Here is a 21,036-nt window from a genome sequence, read left to right as displayed (position 1 = left end):
TGATAAGGGTATTCCATAAAGCATTCCAAGGTTATCAGAAGGGTTGCACTGTATCATAAAAGAAAAAAAAAAACCAAAAACCAGGTAGAATATAGCATGCAGAAGCAGTTTTCCAGCTCCTCCCATTGCAGCACGTAAGTGACACTGTTATAGTTAACTTTGGATTATCAATCACTGTGAAACAGAATGGGAAGGTTGTACATTTGAGCAGCTTTTTCACTGGTTTTGCATTCAATGATGAGGCTCTCAGAACAAATGCTAGACATGGAAATGGCAAACTACAGTGAAGTTTTAGATCCGACGTATACGGCACTGGAGTTCGAAACTATGCAGATTCTGTATAATGGCAACGGTGAGTTCTGCTCTGTGATGCAAAATCAAGCCAGTTAACAGAAAAAGTGAAGTTTAGTAATGCTATAAGGTGTTAGCTAAATGTTTTATTAATGGAGCATTTGGAGGTTGTTTTCAAACTACAAATCTGCTCTTTTACACTTCATCACTAACTCTAAGTTAATAACATTATAATTCTTTAACATTAAGGAAAATAAAAGAGAGGTTATATGTAGTAAAGTAACTGAACTGTACTGTCACCAGTCAGTTAATCAAAGGAAGAAAATGGTGTATTCAGCAGTTGTTTTATTTACTGTAAGACAAATGAATAACTAGTATTGACAGTTTGGACAAGAAAGTGTATTTCATATATAACATTTGGAAGGACAGGACAAAATTGTCCAGAGGCTTGTGAAAAAAAATTAGCTACCGTTTCTTGATGCCTAGTTTCTAATCATTGGACTAATATTTTATTTATTTAAATGTTAGCCTTTCTAGGTATGTATATATGTGAACTAGAGTGACTTTTTTAAAAAATCACATTGGTTTTCTAGAGGCTAATGTTTAGCTGTGAAAAACTATTTGCGTTTGGCTAATGTAACACTTTAACTTTAGGTGGAATTTTTAATGCAATAAATTTTTGAGAAATTGTATCAGTAAGTTATGCTTGAAATAGGAAGCACACCATTTCATTCTGCCATCATTGAGTACTGACCAAAAAAAAAAAAGGAAAATGTCAGTCTATTAAAGTAAAGAAAAGTTTCAGGCAAATTAAACTATTCTAAAATGGCTTTCCAAATCTTCTAATATACTTAAAAAATTGTTTTATTGTAGCATAAAGTATAATTCATAGATCTATTGTAGTATATATTTTTAAAAGGCAGAACAAATATTTAGTGATTTGCAGGAAAAATACTTAGCACCTGCATTTCCACATATTCCTGCCATATAGAACCTGTTAGTTTTTATTGTTGAGCTTGACGTTTTATCTGAATTTCTGATGTTACTTTACAGCAAGCTTAGTAAACAGAAAGGTAGATTTGGTTATTGATTTAGGAAGAAAAAACAGACCTTTATGCCCTAAGTGATTTTGAAGCTATCAACAATGATTATGTAACTTTTAGATGATTCCTCTGCTTTTTGTTCTAATAGGGGTGATTTCATTGGTCTTTTTTTTTTTTTTTTGCTGAATAGCACCCTTTCAGATCTGTTAATGTTACATAAAATGGGAAAGCAGATTAGGGAGGTTATGCTGTGTTGCATTATGTGTTGGTGATAGAGCTAGTTAAATTATTCACTGTAAGTGATTAGTTTGACAATTATTAGTTAATAGGTGTAGCCTTTTTCTGTTTAGAGTTTGCTTTGAGTTTAGCCTAAGTATTTTCTTACAGAATTTATGAAAACTTTGACTTGTAGCTACAGTGCTAGTCTGAAACTGAAAGCTGCCTCTTATGAACCTTCCTACGTGTCTTTTCTAGCTGTCTAAACTAATTAGAAACATTCAGAGAAGTTTAACAAGCTACATTCAGGCAGATTATGCAGTTCTGTTGAAATCAAAGAATTTTGCAAAATCAGGTCAATTTCCCAGACATTTTGTTTCAGAATAATACCAAGGAAAATAAGTATATCCTTATATATATACACACAACTTATATTGCTATGAAATATTTCATCATTAAATTTAAATATTATATTTTTAATTATTCTGCTGTATCGTTATGATGCAAAATTACAAAACTCCAAAAGAAAGGTTTTATATTTTTCTAGCTAAAGTAATTCTATAATCCATTTAAAAAAATAATTTTCCAGTCATGACAAACCTATTTTTAAAATAAAATCTTTACAGAACTGAATTCTTACCTTCAAGATTTCATTTTTTTAAAATCAATTTTTAATATAATTCCTATCAATTATGTCTCTGTAAAACAGAAAAAAACCTTCCTTCTTCTCTCTTTGTCTAAAGAACTCTGTTTAAATTGCAAACTCTTCGGGACACAATGGAAATTTTATAATATAGTTGTGTAATACATTTCAGTTGGATCTAGTACGATATGAATAATGATATGTATCAATGTTAACAGTTTTACTTTTCAACCTGTCCACTGTTCATGAACTCATGTACCTGACTTTTGAATGCATGTTTGAATAACTAATTAGTGTGGCACTCTTTCGTCTCCCTGACAGAACAACTACAAATATTTAGGGCATATTGCAAACAGCTTTCCTTTCATAGAACCAGAAGCATAACAGAAAAAGTTATTTTGCAATTATTTCTTTGAACATGGCTGTTAAACATTGTGACTCAAAGAAGAATAAATATGTCTGTTTTGATTTCAGGTGAATTTCTGCAGTATTGTTTAGCATATTCAGTGACTAATTGTTAATCATGTAGCTAATATTCTCTTGCGCAAGTAAAGTCTGCACCAATGTTCCTTTGGAAAATTTGTTCAAGGAAATAACACTTAAACAGTCCTCTTAGCAAGCATTTTTTTTTTCATTGTGTTGTGCAAAAACTGAATTGTCTTTTTTTTTTTTTTAATGTCACATATGCAGTTGTATCTTTGTATGATATTTGCCAGTTATTGCCAGCTCCTATGAGAACTGATATATGAGATCTTTGCCAGCTAACTAGGCAACACTGCTTTGTGCCAAAGTTCCTCTTCATGTTACTAAGAATGTATATGTAATTATACATGCAGGGTTACACTTTAATTTTTAACCCTTTTCAGCTGGAAAGAGTTTAGAATAAAATTATTTGTTGTTGCAAACTTCATAAATTCTGTTAACATCTCTATAACATTGAAAGTGTTCATCTGAATAAGAACCAGATGTAATCAGATGCACCATGCTATATAAATAGTAAGTGGCAATTAAAAGAGAAAAGGCCAGAAAAAGCCTCCATTTAAGTACAAATGGTTCATGGGGTGGTTGTTGAAAATCTTGTCCATAACTATGTATGTTGTTCTTGCCTCTCCTCAGACAGTTTAGGAGAAGCTGTCAACATGAATGCTGCTGACAACGGGGTCAGTAGTCTCTGTGCAATATGTGGAGACCGAGCGACCGGAAAACATTATGGTGCTTCCAGCTGTGATGGATGCAAGGGATTCTTTAGACGCAGTATACGGAAAAATCACGTCTATACATGCAGGTATTTCAAAAGTTCACCTAGAGGCACTAAATTAATGAATTTAAGGAAAAATTACATTCAGAGCTTTTCAGACTTTTTAAAACTATGTCAGGATATTTTCAGCTTTTTTTTAAGGAATTCTAACCAGCATTTTTGATGAGCATGTGGTTCATGGTATATTCTTATGATTGGAAAAAATGTCTTTTATTCAAGACTACTTGATATTACACATTCCAGATACTACGTTCCAGATGTCTGTTGATATTGTTGACATCATTACATCACTCAAGAGTTGTTTCACTCTTTTATTTATGATTACAAAGGTCATCTCCTGAAAAAAAAAAAAAAAAGAAAAATACTCGTATTTTCACTGGCAATGTGAAAAGTGTAATTCTTAACTGTTTTCTAAAAATTCTGTTCAATTTTTTTTTCTTATGAAGGCAGTTTCTGAATAGAAAGTCTAAGATTTATAGTCTTGTTTTAAGGGCTGTACAAGCACATCTGCACATCTTCTCACTTTGGGTGACACACTGCTCTTTTGAGTGACCCTTTTCCCCCCGTCAGTCTGAAGGGCAACCTGCTAATTTCCGCGTGTCTGGCTGCCCAAATTATCACACTGCAGGTCTGTGCACCATGTTTGACGAAGTGCTCTGAGCATGCACAAGTCCATAAAATGTCAGTTTTAAGCCATGCACAGAATATACGGAAAACTCTGTGAGTTTAGGCGAATCACTAAAGGAGCGGACTTTCTGTAAGAATGGCTTGTTACTGAAAATGTTTGCTACACTCTTCCTTGGTTGCTTAATACTCTTACAAGGAAATCTCTCCCTTATAGACATACTACGGTGATATAGCACAGACATACCCCTAAAGTGGTGTGACAAGAGCTGATATAAGTGATTTCAAGAAGAGCTCTGCAAAACCTAGATCTATTTATCTAACAAACACATGCACAGCAAAAAGGCAGAAGCAAACGGTGGTGGGGGTATTTGGCTTATATGCATTCCCCTTAGGCACACCTGTAGTTGTGCATGAGAGCTTGGGTAAGCCTTCTTGCAGCGTCACGCTCTGTGTGTTTCCTCATGTCTTTATTTCATTGTGGTGTTAGAAAACTTTCCTTCTGTTTCCTGTTTAGGTTGTCATCTGTAATGATACAACAGGTAGCTTGTTCATTGGTATCTCCCAGAAGGAGTAAACTTTGCCAGCCAAGGGTACTGGTTTTGCAGCTAAGGGCTCCTCCATGCCAGTGACACTTGGCATTTTCCTTGATTGTCCTTTCCTTTTTCTATTTGTAGCTTTTCTTCTTTTTTTCCCCCACCGCCATTTGACACAGCCAGTTACTGACGTATCTCACAAATAAACTGAGGTGTAAATGATGCACGTAACTGCAAAATTTTCCACGCTTGCCCATTCCAATGCATATATGTGTCTATGCACACACATATATTCCTGCAAACTAAGCAGGTATGAAACACTTCTCAAGACTGATTAATAAAAAATAATTAAAAAAAAAAAAAACAACAGAAGAAGGAAGTCTGTGGTTATAGACATTGTTCTGACAAGCCAGATTAGTTGGTTTGGTTTTTTTTTCTTCATAATCAGGCTGCTGCTTTATTAATGCTTTATACATTTACCTTTTCTTGTCTCTGATAGATTCAACCGGCAATGTATTGTTGACAAGGACAAAAGGAATCAATGCAGATATTGTCGTTTAAAAAAGTGTTTTGGAGGAGGAAGGAAAAAAAAAGGTAATAGAATCATTTATTATTTGATATACAAAGAGAAATAATCTGAATTAGTTTTAAAATGTAATAAAATTCTAAAAAACTCTGGCAGAATAATTCAATGGAGAGTCTGCTATAGTGCCTATAATGATGGAGAAGTGCATTTATATTGAGGTGAAATATGTGTCATCTAATTTTCAGGTGGGTAAGCAGTTCTAACACTTTGAGCATTAACAAATCTATGGGTTTGAAGTGAATTTGCAACTGTTTAATCCATGAATCCTGGCACCAAAATTCATTGATTTCTAAGTGTTGACTCATATCCTGGAAGAGTTCAAAGTGTGAGATATTAATTCTAATTTTTACCAAATTTGAGCGATAAAATCTCTATCTCGGATTTTGTTTCTACCCTACCTAAGTAATGAGAGTGCCAATTTACTGGTTCTTCCATTAAATTTAAATGTTTGAAGCATTTAAGCTAGAGGAAGGAGTGTGAAGTTCAGAGAAAAAGTAGTGGTGAGAACAGTAGTGTAAGCTGTCAGTGGAGTGTCCACATTAATTGAAAAAATTTCTAATCTCATTAGGGCTTAATGTGGGAAGATTGTTACGCATCTCACTGACAGACATGAAGAAACATGGGTGTCACAGTGATCCTCCTGTCAAAGTGGAAGGACCAGATGACCGCAAGAGCAGAGCAATAGCAAAAGAAAGGCAGTGGGAGTATCAGAGGATTTTTGTATTGGGTTGTTGGGACTGTTGGTTCACTGGCAGTTATGATGTAGAGGTAAAAGGCATCCTGATCTGGTTCAAATAAGCACTCAAAAATGGTTCTTTCATTACAAACTTTGCCACCTGTTTTGTTGGGAGCATGGCGTATGCCTGAAGGCCAGTCTGCAACGTGAGGTGCGCAGTTCTCCTGTACTGTAACTAGTCTATAATATTTTTAGGCTATACATAGCTTTCCTAAGATAAAGGAAGCTGTTTCTTTATGCTCTTATATGTCTATACTATAGTACTGCTCTGCTAATGATCAAGTTTTGGTATGAGATAAAACGGATTTTCTCCTTGCAGCTGGATGGGGATATTCTAAACAGAGTTACACTATGTATGTATGAAATAGTTCTTGTGGATCGCCTTGAACACAGTTTAGCGTTTTGGAATTTGAGCCATTAAAATCAGTAACCTATTGTAAATATATTATCAATCTGATATGAAGAAAAGGGAAGACCTGTGTGTCCACAGCAGCCCTAAAAGTTTTGCAAAAAGCAGAGGCTCACAGACTTTCAAAACCTGGAATTGAAGAATGGTATAGCTCAGAAGGGACATCTGGAAGTCATCTAGTCCAGGCCCCCATTTAAAGCAAGGATAACTTCTAGGTTCAGTCAGGGTGCTTGGGACCCTGTCCAGCCAGGTTTATACAGTCCTTGAGAGGGGAGATTCCACAACCTCTCTTGGCAACTTCTTCCAGTGCTTGACCACCCTCACTGGGAAGAGTTTTTTCCTTATATCTAATTGGAATGTGTCTTTCTGCAATTAGGGTAGTGTTCATTGCCTCTTGTCCTTTCACTGTGCATCTGAGAAGAATCTGGCTCCGTTTTCTGTAAACTACAGAAATTAAGACCCTCACCTCTGCCTTGGTCCTCTCTTTTCCACATAAACAGAGATGCCTCTCTCTGCTTCACCTTGTGTCTCTTGTGGGTTACATCTCCATAGCCCTCCGCTGGACACTGCCCAGTTTTCCAATGTCTTTCGTGTACTGGGGAGCCTAAAACAGAGAAATACTCACTTCCCTCAACATGCTAATGCAGCTGGGTGCATGGCTAGCCCACATCGCCATGAGGCACGCTGCTCACTCATATTTATGAAGCGGAGATATATCCTGCACAAAACTTTTAACCTAATTTACACCGCTCTGCCTCTACTGGTCCCACTACCTATAAAACTTTCATTTTTCATTGCGTCTGAGCGATGTTTATTCAAGGCTTCCCAGTGCTAAAATAATTCAAAACGCTGAACTGTAAATTTCACTGCTTGTGTGTTGTTATATACCTCTCTACACCATCACGGGATGTCTTATAGCATAGTCTATATGATAGTTTCTCAGCTTGTTTCTAGCAAATCGCTTTCTTTTCTTCAGGCTGAAGGCTTCAGCTGGTAAAAGCTATACAAACTCTCTTTGAGCAAATATTCCCTCTTCCTCATGGAGTCTCTGTTTAAGGCAGTTTTAGCCTGAACTGACAAAAAGGCCTTACCAAGACAGACAATCCGGTCTAATAATCCAAAATTGTGCATATGCAGGAGAAAATTGAAGCATTTCCCTATGATTCTCAAAGTGCTCCACCAGTGACTTTCACTAGTGATTGTCAGAATAACTTACTATTTTTCTAATACTAATCAGCGCTGACCTTATTTTAATTATCTATGTAGCACTTAAGCTGCTGACATTCAGTGAATTTTTTTTCTCCATTCTTTTAAAAAAGGTTATATTTTTTGTTTCCTGTCTACATGAACATTTAGCACTTTGTGTTTATCACTGCACAACATTTCTTACTGTGACCTTAATAAAAGGCCCATCAGTGAGTGTCCTTGGCAAAAAGTTAGTACACCTCTGGAATAAACTATGTGCATTGTTCAGATAAACCCTGAAAACTATTCAGTGTATAGAATATTTTATTATTTTATTGAAGCCTGTGGTACTACTCCTAAATTCTGTAATGCAGATTGTTTCCCACAAAACAGCAAACATATCTTTGGAAATAAAGCTGCTGCTCTTAAAAGATGATGAGATTCCTTGTGCAATAAAAAGATTTTGATCAGCACAATTTTTTTTTCTTTTCTTTTCTCCTTGGCCTAACCTTGGACATGATCTAGGTTTTAGAAAAATCTGACTGATAGTTTTATTTTTTCTTCTTTCAATTCAAAAGTAAGCCCTGTTGTTTCATAAGTCTTGCATGCACTGATTAAGGATTCCTTATCCAAAGCCCTTTCAACTGCCTTTTTTTGGACACCATGAGACAAAACTTAATGGCCTGAAACTTTTTTGGTGCTTTTTTTTTTTTTTTTTAACTTAGTTAAGGTTCTGTAAACTGGCTAGGTGTGCAATGTCACTGAGGAGGAGCATGACATTTAAGTTTCAATATTATCTTACCAGTGGATTTAGTTCATGATTCATTCCCGTTTCAGGGTTTCTCACAGGAGAGCAGGAGTAGGGCTTTCACACTTCCTCTGACTGAAACATTTTGTGAGTGGTGGTGCTGTACCTCTTGACCTGTTCAGCAGTCTGGAGATGTCCATTTCTACCATTATCATAAAGCCTCCCTTATTAAATTGGTTAAAGTAACAAAACACCAGCATGTGTTCAAGTTCAAAGGAAGAAAGAGGTTTTACTGTAATAAAGCCAGTCACAAAAGTGCTGATAATTCAGTATCTATCTACAATTAGTTATACGTAGTTTTTACAGGCAAACAGTATACAAAGACCATAAACATGTATTGTCATCCGTCCTCGTTACTCAAAGCAAAAAGCACAAGGTCTTTTTTGAATGTCGTACCTTTTGATTCTTATAGTTATCTAGTAAACTTCTGAAATGATATTATGTGGCAATGTCTACAAGTCAATAAACGAGGTGATTATTCTTTTCCAGCTGTACAAAATGAACGGGACAGGATAAGTACGAGAAGAAACACCTTTGATGGCTGCAACATTCCCTCTATTAGCACATTGTCACAAGCTGAGGCACTCTCCCGTCAGGTACTGAGATCTACCACAAAATTATTTGATGACTTTTTCTCTAAAGTTAAATACTTTTCAGTTTCTTATTGTATTAAATATAATTATTGAGATTACTTTTTTCCACTTCCAAAATGCACCCAGCTTCCTCTTCCCAATGAAAGAATGAGTAATAGAACACATTCTTAAAGCAAAGTCAATAAAAAAAAATTCTACTTTGTCCAGGACAATATGTCCTAGGCACCTTTCTTAATAAAGCTTTATGGTTCTTACTGCTTTTAAATCAGTTGCTGTCTCAGGCAGCTGGTGGCATCTATCTATCTTTGAAGCTGGCTTTCCCATGAAACATTAGGGAAAAAATTGTCCAAAGCCATTACATTCAAAGGAGTGTGGACACTCATTTCCTTACATTCTTTTGAAAATCCCATTTTTAATATCCTTAGACATTATATATAAGGCAAACAGAAGTGTTCCAACAGCAGAGTCTATTCACATCTCACTTTTAAATTTTCTTTGTCTCATCTGAACTTCATTTCCCTTTTTTTTTTTCCCTATCCAATCAATTGCTGAATGGAAGTCTCCAGTCCTTTCCTGCACCTCAGATAAATCACAGTCATTGATTCTGCATTCTTGCACCTCTTACTAACTTACTTAGAATTTAACTGCAACCTTTATGATTTCATGCTGACTGATTTATACATCCCCAAATGTTTTGTAATCTCACCCTTTATCAGCATCTCTCTTAGGGTGGAACTGTCTGTAAAGAATTGATGCAGGAATTACTGGGTGATAGTCTTTGGCACATATTGCATGTCTGGGCAGACTAGATGAACATAATGGACTTTCTTACCTTTCATACCTATACAGTATGAAAAATATACCTATTTTTACCTCCTTAGTAATTCTTTGAACTTGCTTATTGTGCTTTTTTTGTGTTACTCCCTTAATCATTTCCAACTGGTATATACAATTCAGGAATAAGAGCTGTCTTAAACAGAATCACATCCTCAGCCTTTCCTGCCACAAAGTTGTTTTCAGCCAGTAGATTCCTGGCCTAAAACATCAGCTTGTGTATACACACAAATTTATTCTACTTATTATTTGGTATGTTGTAGTAGGAGAGAATTGCTCCCACTATGTCAAGCATATGTACAAGCATATACACTCTTGGCCTCAAAGACCAAGAGGTCACATTAACATGACCGAAAAGTAGTCTTAGAAGTCCTTGTTTTTCCCTCAATCGAATGGGTCTGTAAGATGACTTCAGTCCTGAGGAGAGACTTGGAGGAGGTGGTAGTGTCACAAATCATTGGCCAAGTCCTTCAGCTGTGAAATGAGGAAGAAGGTGGCACTCATCCCTTTTAAAATTTTTATATTAAAATAGGGAAAATGAATTATTTTGTCCCTCAAGATCCCTTACAGGGGGAAATTGTCCAAGTACAATGTTTCTCCTACAGACCCAGGAGAGGCTTCCTGGATTGTGTAAATATGAAAGGGACATGCTGGACTCTCGTAGGAGTAAAGGCATTTGTCTCTGATGGTTCTCAGAATGATAGAGATATAGTGTTATATTGTCATGTTCATCAAGTCATTAATGGGTACATGTTGCACCAGGAGAGGTTTCATCTCGATATAAGAAAGAAATTTTTTACAGTGAGAACAACCAATCACTGGAACAACCTTCCCAGGTATGTGGCGGAGTCCCCATCACTGGAGGTTTTCAAGATGCGATTGGACAGGGTGCTAGATAATCTCATCTAGGCTCCCTTTCCCACAAAAGGTTGAATGAGATGGTCTTCCAAGGTGCCTTCCAACCTCGGCTGGTCTGTGATTCTATGAAGTCAGCGACTCCTGTGTTGCACCCTGGAAATGAGAGGCAGGTTAAAGTAATAGATAAATAGCAAAAGGGAAGTTCACAGCTTCATGTCCTTGTGAAGAGATGCAACCCTAGGAGTTCATAATGAACTCCATGGGAGTCATCCTATGAATCCCCAGCAGAAGCTCACCAAGTAATTTCAGCACAGAGTCTCTAGTTTGTCCTATAAGATGTAATTTATAAAGATGCATAGCTTTGATTAAAAGATATTAAAGGAAGGACAATGTTTTAAGTTCATGAGTCAGTAAGTCTAATGGTTAAACAATCTGCCTGTTCTTTACCTTCTTGAATTAACTTCTAGTTGGTGCATGGTGGTATCTTTTTCTGGTAGATCAGAGTGCCTCCTGCTATCAGAACCCTCTTCTCTGTGTAGGTATTTTTGAATCATGATCAAGACTCCTCTTACTCTTATGGAAAAAATGAAATATATTGAAGTTCTTTACTCCTTCTGTACTGAAGGTTTTCTAGACTGAATCATTCTGGTAGCTTTCACCTGAATGATATTCAGTATTTTCAACTTCGTTTTTGTTGAACAGATGCCAGAAATGGACTCATGATTACAGCAGGGATTTCACAAATGCTCTGTCTACAAAGAGACAATACCTCTAACCTTTTTCCTACATGATAGCCTTTGAATGATGTGTCTGAGGATTTTTTCACTTGCCTAGCTGCTGTATTTCCCTGAGAACTGTTCAGCTGGTTAACTACCATTAATATCTAAGCTGTTTTCAGTGTTTTAGACTACTGAATTATGTAGGAAGCACGGAGCTTTAGTTCAGAAGTGCAGCTCCTTTTGACAACCCAAGGATAACAGGGTTTCACCACAGATCCCACTGGGGGTTTTAACATGGAACTGGGAATGAAGGGGATCTGGTAGGAGTCAACCTAAATAGCATCCACCATCCTGAAATTTGTAGGTAGACAGTATTGGAAGATAAAACAATTTTTTTTTTTTTTTTGGTGGGGGTATATAATCAAACTACAGAATTTCCTGAGTATGCTTTCTGTAATAAAATGTAAAGTGAAAGTCAGTTTCATAGGCCTTGTACGGTGGTGGGGTTTTGTTGTTGTTGTATCTATGTAAGCATGTTATAACTTCAGTACTGTTATAAAAGATAAAATTTTCCTCCTTTTGTCTGCATGGTGAGTTTACTGTGTCTTTTTAAACCTGTGACACAGAGAAAACAGAAAGTGTACTGGAAGAGATAGAAGGGAAAACTATCATATTGAATCAGAAATACAGAATAAACTTTAATGAAATTATTTTTTTTTAAATTACATTTTAAGTATTACTTCCTCTGTTCTCAATTGTAAAAATGTTTTAGGCTAGATGAAGTGAAGAAATTATTTGTGTTTTTTCCCGGTGTCTTAGCAGAGGGTTTTTCTTTTTTCTTTTTTCTTTTTTCTTTTTTCTTTTTTCTTTTCTTCTTTTTCTTTTTTCTTTTTTTTTTGTCTTTCTTCTTTTTCTTTTTCTTCCCTGGTATCATAGCAGCTATAAACTGACCTCTTCTCAGGCTTGGTTTTATCTTAAGTTGTCTTTCCTGCCTGGCTTAAGAGCAAGCCTGGTTTTGTTCCTTTCCTTGAAAAGTCATTAAGAATTTCAGGATTTGGCTCAGTGATTATGTGAAAGTGCCTCAGCTTCAGGCCCAGAAAGATATTGCTCTCTTCTTATTTCACAGAACACCATTCACTGCAGGTGGTCTAATGCACACTCATATCCTTTACATTTGCTCTGAAACATCTCAGGTCTCCGCCTATACTGCTGCTTCATCATTACAAACCATTCTCCTCCAGGCACTAAAAAACCCCTGTTTTACCTTCTGAAGTTAATGATACTTATCTTTTCACTAGAAGAACATGCTACCCCTTTATCTCTCTCTTTCTTTGCCCTTAATGTTACTGCATGCCCCTATGGGCTCTTTTTTTATTCTGAAATGAAGTAAATGCCAACCATTTTAAAGGAAAACCACCTCCCCCCTACAAATAATAAGGGCTCTGGTGTATTTAAAAATAGTATTCTGGAATGAGAAGATATTGTATCATGATATGAATAGTGTAATTTTTAACATACTGTAATACACACTGGTTATAACAAGAAATAAAATTTTATAATTTACGTGCAGACTAATGGTCCCTACAGTCAAGGAATTTCTCAAGAGTATGCATGATTAGTGCTGTGATTTTTTCTTAAATATGCTGTTAACCAGTGAAAATGCAATTATATGAAATTTAACATTGTTAATTTTTTCTCTTACTATGGCCAGATCTCAATCTCCAGTCCTGGTGCTAGCACTGACATAAATGTTAAGAAAATTGCTGGTATTAGTGATGTCTGTGAATCTATGAAGCAACAACTTTTGGTCCTGGTGGAATGGGCTAAATATATTCCAGGCTTCTGTGAATTACCACTGGATGACCAGGTATAAGAGGAGACCAAAGAGAGAACTTTAATTACTGTCCTGTTATTTCTGTGATATTTAAATGTTATGATTAAACACTCATTTTTTGTGTGATGAAATACAGCTGGGTGCTAGACCCACCATCTTAAAATTTTGTAAAGTTTTGAAATAGCACTACCACAAAACAACAGAGGAAGTTGATAAGGCTCTAACACATTAACAAAAAGAAGCAGCAAACCGGTATGTCTTTCAGTGTTTTGTGCTTTCTATATTCTTTTGGAAGCAGAGATGCCAAGCCGCATGCTAAAATGAAAAAAATCTTGTAAAAAAAGTCATGCTTTTTTCTGACCTTGCAGAGTATTTCTTTCATGTTCACTTTCATTACAATATGGTTTAAGACAGCATGTTATTTAATTCGAAGCAGGTCTTCTCTACTTGCAAAAAGTATAAGCCATTAGAATCTCAAACAAATGCTAAACATACTGATATCAATCCATAGCAAAAAATCTTTCATATAATACAATGTACTAAAATTATATTGTATATAATGAGTGTGGGGGAAAAAAGCATCAAACCTTGAAAATTCTTAAGGCTTTTTATGACAGAGGTCTGATCTATCATCACATCTGTAATATATCCTAATACATCACTGGGTTTCAGAGTAAGTTGTGCTGGCACACTCAGAACCAGTGTCTCCACGTTGCAGTAAACAGTTCTCTCACTGGCTGCCTGGGAAGGAGGTTAATTCATGACTCAGGATGTCTTGATACCAGTCCACCAAAATCTGATTCAGCTTGAAAATGACTCTGTAAAGTGGAATTGAGTAATTCCTCCTTTTTGCCTCTTCAGTCTCTGTTTTTAACAAAACCTTGCAAGAAGGGTTAGATCAGCCTTGGGTTTGAGACTCAAACTGAGCTACTTCCCTCTTATACTCTTCCTCAGGAATATGGAGGTGTTTCAGGCCACAGGAGACCCCCCAAAATAGGAGCTTAATGATGTCTTTGCAGACCCACAGAATATGATATGTGTGCACAAGCTCAGCATACTGGAATAAGTTAAAAATCTGTTCATGTGAAAGGAGAATTTTAAATGCATTGGTTACACAAGGGCAACAAAAGCAAGCAAAAATATTGCTGTTTTTGTTGTTAAGATGGCATGAAGGAAAAGAGAAAGGATCAGACCTCATTAAAAAGTTCCTGGCTGTATTTAAAAAAAAAAACTATCAGCTTAGAAAGATAGGCTGAAAACACCCCTGCAGTGCTTGAAGAGTACACGCTGGGAAATACTATGGAACCTTAAGTACCTTAGAAGAGTAGTGACAAAGGTATTGGGAGTTAAAACAAATGCCACTTTTGCATTTGCGATAGCCTCTTTCTAAGGGGCATTGTGCATTTAGTTATAAAATAAACCATCTGGTTGTGAACAAATGATTCCTGAGCTGGGGATCAGCCTGATTTACAAACCATAGAGCAGGCCAGAGCAGATAAGCTAACTCTACTGAGAACCTGAAAAGTTTTAACACATTAAGTATTCCTAGGTTCTGTGTACCTTTACACCACTCATAAAGTATTGGCTTGGATTCGTAAGAAAAGAATTACTTGCCAAGAGAGGAGTTCCTTGAGGAAATAGAGGCTAGTGCTGAAGTTTCAAGCAGACATTAAAAACAAAGTAAATAGGTGACAAAGAGTAAACTAATGACCACATCTTTAAGTGCCTTCCTGGTATGAATCAGGTTTCTTCCTTGTTGACAGTAGTGGATATTTTAGCATATCTGGCTTTGTTGGGGAAAAAGGTTTTTTAAGTGCCACATAAATTTTGGTTCAAGGTGAGAAAAATGAAACACTGATAGTGCTGAATTTACTGTAACAGTTCCTTCCAGCCCACCGGAGTCTTTAGTGTCAACTTAAAATTCCAGAGAAAACGTTGTTAAGGGAATAGGCACTAGGAAATAAATGCAAGTATTGTATTTATTGAGAAGTATTTTGCAGAGCCATATGTTTAAAATCTAGACCAAATGCTACAAGTGACAGAGGATCACAATTTAATTATAGTGTGCTGTTAGTATGGTGCTAAGGTTTTTACATTCACTTTACATTTTACATTAGAATCTTAACAGTCTTAAACATATACCTATAGCTGAATACACTCACAGTAATATGCATCCTCATTTCTTTTGCCCATATTGGAACTTACTGCTTTTTCTTCTAATGAGTCTGCTGTTTTTTTCTTGAGGTTGCCCTGCTAAGAGCACATGCTGGGGAACACCTGTTGCTTGGAGCAGCAAAACGGTCCATGGCATATAAGGACATTTTACTTTTAGGTAAATATTGGTTTTGTTTTAATTAACAATGATGATGTTATAGTACATTAGCAACCATGTAATCACTTAAGTGGGACAACTGTTCAGGCACAGTCAAAGCAATGCGTTCTGTGAATGCTAAATAGCTATTAATGACATAATGTCACATGCCCTGTTCCAGCAAAAGCAGGTGGACAGTTTCCTGTGAGTTAATACAGCTAAAGGTTTATTGGATACCAGAAACCACAACTTAAGGGAGTTCCTGGCAAATTGTCTCCTTACTTCAGCATCCTTTCTGCACCTTTGCCCCATAAAAAAACCAGAACAAAACAACAACAAAAAACACCCATAAAAACCCTTCGCTTAAGAGAGAAAAAGCCAACCTGTGGCCTATGTACTAATTTCGGCCGTCATGAAAATCATTTATCTGGAGCTTTCCCAAGAGCCCTTCAGACATAGTCAGAGGAGACCCTACAGGCTAGAAAATTGGATAGCCTGTTCCCTGCAGCTCGCTTTCCCAAGAGCCCTCTCTCTGCTGCCTTGACAGTCGCCACGTGGCCGTCATGTAAACAGCATGCCTGTTGTCCCCTGCCATGTGGGAGATGGGTGCATACATGGCAGGGTGAGGAGTCACGCCTGCATAAGCATGTTCTTGTTCACTTGAAATGGCTCCTTAGGGAAGGGGACATCGTCGCGTGGTGGAAGCATGTCTTCCCTTCATTCACACAACAGAGAGGCACAGTAATACGATGAGATGTGTGCCTGTGTGTATAGTGATGCGATGAGGCATTTGTTAGCGCTGTTTGACACAGTACTCTGCCAGTCTGAAGTGCACCCTGCCAAAAACGGTCTTATTAAACATGTGCAGCACTCGGGCTGTTTTGTGAGAAAATGTGTAGGTCTTCTCAGACAGGATTTTTGATGTGAGGCAAGACTATGAGGAATATGTACTCAAACTAGTTTCTTCGCTGGTGGTGTGGTATAAGGGGGGTTTCCACCACTTGTTCTCCTTCCTCTTTGGGCCTGCCTTTTCATAGCTCTTAATCAACTTGAATTTATTTTTACACATATCGTAACATTAAAGGGACAGGAAGGGCTTGTTCTGGAGATACTACTCTAACCAGCAATCCTTTCAAATTAAAAACTGTACCAATTACCTTCTTAACCTAGTTCTTTCTCTAGATACAGTTTTGCTGACAAAATTAACAGAAATAAAAAGGAAATATTTGCAGTTTTATTGGGATTAGTAGGTAATAAGGACAAATAAGGAGAAAATAATAAGCAGAAAATTATAGTCAACATCACTAACATCAGCATATATACTGAAAGAAGAAACAACTTGAGGCTCCAAGGCTTATTTCTGATATTTGGAGGTAGATATCTGTAGAGCTTATGGATCATTTTGGCATGGATCTCTTGTGATATAATCATCAGCCTTTCTTTCAAAAACTGCTTGGTGGCTTCTGGAAGTTCTGTGGCTTTCCCACTTATGCTAGATGATTTCTGGACAGAAGGTGAATTAAGATGCCATGATGGAGACATCCCCAAAATGAAAATTTAAAATTAAAAGAGCAGGGAAAATTCATTCTTTACTGAAAATTTTAAGATGCTTCTAAATTTTATTAGGAATACTAGAAGCATCTGTTAGAAACATTCCCGGTGCCTCCTCTGGAAGAAGGCTTCTTTGTCCATTGACAAATCCTGATCATTCAGCTTGGGATATATTATTCTAATGGGGGAAGATGACATTTTAAGATCAGTTTACCATTATATTTATCTATTATGTAAAGATAAAGGCCTACTTGCTCCATCCTTGTGCATTCAAATATGGACCTCAGTCTTGTGGACTAATCAGTAACTGTATATGTTGGCATATTTACATGCACAGATTATTTATGGGGTAACAGCTGTATTTTGCACATATACTGTACTTACAAAGAACACTTTTGTATGATACCAAGGAGAGTTATTACTTAAAACAATATTAAACAATTTGTTAAGCAAAATAAAAGGTGCTTTTGAAAATGGGCTACATCTAGTACATTACATCAAAGTCTTTATATCAATCCATATGTTGGTATTCTTTCTCTCCAAGGCAACAATTACATAATCCATCGCAACAGTACTGAAGTAGAGATCAGCCGAGTGGCAAATCGGATTCTAGATGAACTAGTTCGACCCTTCCAGGAAATTCAAATAGATGACAATGAGTACGCCTGCTTGAAAGCGATTGTGTTTTTTGATCCAGGTACCTTTTCGAAAATATCTCTCAATTGTTGTACACGTGATTATATTGAAAGTGATTTTTGTTGATGTAGCATCTGCTCATGTTATCTAGCTGGATGGAAAAGAATAAAATGAAAAAAGTAAGATGCTCCTCCCAAATCATAATCTGCCTTGACTTTAAGTTTTGTTATTTTTTAAGATGCAAAGGGCCTGAGTAATCCAATGAAGATTAAGAACATGCGGTTCCAAGTCCAAATCAGTTTAGAGGATTATATTAATGACCGTCAGTATGACTCCCGAGGAAGATTTGGAGAACTTCTGCTTCTACTGCCTACACTCCAGAGCATCACTTGGCAAATGATTGAGCAAATACAATTGGTTAAATTATTTGGAATTGTTAAAATTGACAGTTTGCTTCAGGAAATGTTACTGGGAGGTAAGCTAATAACTTGTTAAATTTACCATGTCGTATTATGTTGAATTTAGCATACTGGGACGTTGAGGGAATCATGGTGTAAGCAAGCACTTTGACCACTGCCTTGCTGGCTGAGCTTTGAGTCATATGATTGTTAGCTAAAGCCTTCTTGTCTTGGCTGCTCATTTTGTTACCGTCCTACAACCTCAGATTGTGCTGTGTACTTCTCAGTCATTGCTGGGTATCTAGACATACAACTCTCTAGGCAGATGGAAGAATCCTTACAAATATTTAATGAAATCCACTGTCAATGCAGTCAAAACAGTGAAAATAAACAGTGCTTAATACAGTTGAAGTCTGGTTAAATTGTTTAATGAATACCCAGAGGCAATTATTCAAATTGCCAATCAAAATATTTGCTCTACGGAAATGTAATTATTGCAGTATAAGTCGTTGGCAACAACATGCTCTTTTGAATTGATATGTGCTCATGTTATTTTTGCAGGTACTTCTAATGATGCCAGTCATCTGCATCATCCAGTACATCCTCACTTAGCCCAAGATCCATTAACTGGCCAAACTATCCTCATAAGTTCAATGTCTGCTCCTGTACATACAGAACAGATTTGTAAGTAATTGCAAGTTAGCCTTCTGTCATAACATTTCACTGTTACAGTTAAAAATATTAATTAGAATGGTGGCCTGTCAGTGCTCATAGAGTTATTTCATCATCATTCTTAAATTTAAATAATTGTGCATTAAAAACATATGTATATAAACAGTCTTAAATGAAAGACTTTGACCTGAATTTAATCTAAGTTTAAAAATTCAGCATCATTCTGATGTATCATTGATTTCACATACACAATTTTTAATAAACTAAAAATTCTGGTAATTAAAATATCCTATTTACCCAGCATGCCAAATGTAACAGAACTTCCTTTTGGGGCAGGAGTAGGTATATGTGTATGCAGAGTCGGCCAGAATATAAAAATACGTAATTCTTTCTATATTCTTTTTCAGCAACTCCAGAAACTCCATTACCTTCCCCTCCTCAAGGCTCTGGGCAAGAATACAAAATGTCTACAAATCAGGCTTCAGTCATTGCACAGCAATCGATTTTGAAACAAAAACCATTGTGATAATGTTTCTCTGTCTGTCTTGCCCTTCCTTCCTTCCTTCCTTCCTTCCTTCCTTCCTTCCTTCCTTCCTTCCTTCCTTCCTTCCTTCCTTCCTTCCTTCCTTCCTTCCTTCCTTCCTTCCTTCCTTCCTTCCTTCCTTCCTTCCTTCCTTCCTTCCTTCCTTCCTTCCTTCCTTCCTTCCTTCCTTCCTTCCTTCCTTCCTTCCTTCCTTCCTTCCTTCCTTCCTTCCTTCCTTCCTTCCTTCCTTCCTTCCTTCCTTCCTTCCTTCCTTCCTTCCTTCCTTCCTTCCTTCCTTCCTTCCTTCCTTCCTTCCTTCCTTCCTTCCTTCCTTCCTTCCTTCCTTCCTTCCTTCCTTCCTTCCTTCCTTCCTTCCTTCCTTCCTTCCTTCCTTCCTTCCTTCCTTCCTTCCTTCCTTCCTTCCTTCCTTCCTTCCTTCCTTCCTTCCTTCCTTCCTTCCTTCCTTCCTTCCTTCCTTCCTTCCTTCCTTCCTTCCTTCCTTCCTTCCTTCCTTCCTTCCTTCCTTCCTTCCTTCCTTCCTTCCTTCCTTCCTTCCTTCCTTCCTTCCTTCCTTCCTTCCTTCCTTCCTTCCTTCCTTCCTTCCTTCCTTCCTTCCTTCCTTCCTTCCTTCCTTCCTTCCTTCCTTCCTTCCTTCCTTCCTTCCTTCCTTCCTTCCTTCCTTCCTTCCTTCCTTCCTTCCTTCCTTCCTTCCTTCCTTCCTTCCTTCCTTCCTTCCTTCCTTCCTTCCTTCCTTCCTTCCTTCCTTCCTTCCTTCCTTCCTTCCTTCCTTCCTTCCTTCCTTCCTTCCTTCCTTCCTTCCTTCCTTCCTTCCTTCCTTCCTTCCTTCCTTCCTTCCTTCCTTCCTTCCTTCCTTCCTTCCTTCCTTCCTTCCTTCCTTCCTTCCTTCCTTCCTTCCTTCCTTCCTTCCTTCCTTCCTTCCTTCCTTCCTTCCTTCCTTCCTTCCTTCCTTCCTTCCTTCCTTCCTTCCTTCCTTCCTTCCTTCCTTCCTTCCTTCCTTCCTTCCTTCCTTCCTTCCTTCCTTCCTTCCTTCCTTCCTTCCTTCCTTCCTTCCTTCCTTCCTTCCTTCCTTCCTTCCTTCCTTCCTTCCTTCCTTCCTTCCTTCCTTCCTTCCTTCCTTCCTTCCTTCCTTCCTTCCTTCCTTCCTTCCTTCCTTCCTTCCTTCCTTCCTTCCTTCCTTCCTTCCTTCCTTCCTTCCTTCCTTCCTTCCTTCCTTCCTTCCTTCCTTCCTTCCTTCCTTCCTTCCTTCCTTCCTTCCTTCCTTCCTTCCTTCCTTCCTTCCTTCCTTCCTTCCTTCCTTCCTTCCTTCCTTCCTTCCTTCCTTCCTTCCTTCCTTCCCTCCCTCCCTCCCTCCCTCCCTACTTCCTTTTTATGCACTAGATAAATTGGTAGGACACTTGCACATTTAAAATCTCAGGATAATAAAGGAAATTATTTCCTCAGCAGCCACTACTGTGGGTGTTTCTTAAAACACCTCATGATTTGGAAAGTAATACTCACTGTTCTGACTGCCATGTACAACTGTAACTGTGGACGTTGCAGTCTGACAAATATGTATAGAGGTTGATATTATTTTTAGATCTTTTAACTGCACAGATTAATTTTTTATTTCCTGTTTTAGTTGTTGTCTTAATATTATTGTTTTAGACGTGTATATAATTTTTTCATTGTGACGGAGCTGGTTAGTGCTTATTTAGCTGTGAACTGTAGACATGAAAAAGCAGGTTAATCAAACAAAAGCCAAGATTCCTTAA

At 37.3% G+C, this 21,036-nt stretch overlaps 1 protein-coding gene across 1 annotated transcript; it reads left to right on the top strand.

Annotated features, from left to right (window-relative positions):
- The first annotated feature begins 224 nt into the window (after positions 1-224).
- Positions 225-19,267, top strand: HNF4G (hepatocyte nuclear factor 4, gamma). The gene is made up of 10 exons (XM_009335014.1): positions 225-352; positions 3,310-3,478; positions 5,111-5,205; positions 8,825-8,931; positions 13,051-13,206; positions 15,418-15,505; positions 17,580-17,732; positions 17,910-18,146; positions 18,631-18,753; positions 19,149-19,267. Exons 1-10 carry the CDS (start codon positions 235-237, stop codon positions 19,265-19,267), a joined length of 1,365 nt encoding a protein of 454 aa, XP_009333289.1. The 5' UTR covers positions 225-234.
- Positions 19,268-21,036: the final 1,769 nt, after the last annotated feature.

The sequence above is a fragment of the Pygoscelis adeliae genome, unplaced genomic scaffold (genome assembly GCF_000699105.1).
Source record: "Pygoscelis adeliae isolate BGI_AS28 unplaced genomic scaffold, ASM69910v1 Scaffold101, whole genome shotgun sequence".
Classification (NCBI taxonomy): domain Eukaryota; kingdom Metazoa; phylum Chordata; class Aves; order Sphenisciformes; family Spheniscidae; genus Pygoscelis; species Pygoscelis adeliae.
Note: the sequence above shows the minus strand (reverse complement) of the source record. Positions and strands in the feature narration are given on the sequence as shown.

Excerpts from the sequence above, each read along its gene's own strand:
- HNF4G (XM_009335014.1), top strand. The coding sequence starts at position 235 with ATGATGAGGCTCTCAGAACAAATGCTAGACATGGAAATGGCAAACTAC. Across the intron at positions 3,479-5,110 it reads AATCACGTCTATACATGCAG|ATTCAACCGGCAATGTATTG; the intron begins GTATTTCAAAAG and ends TGTCTCTGATAG. Across the intron at positions 17,733-17,909 it reads GATTGTGTTTTTTGATCCAG|ATGCAAAGGGCCTGAGTAAT; the intron begins GTACCTTTTCGA and ends TTATTTTTTAAG.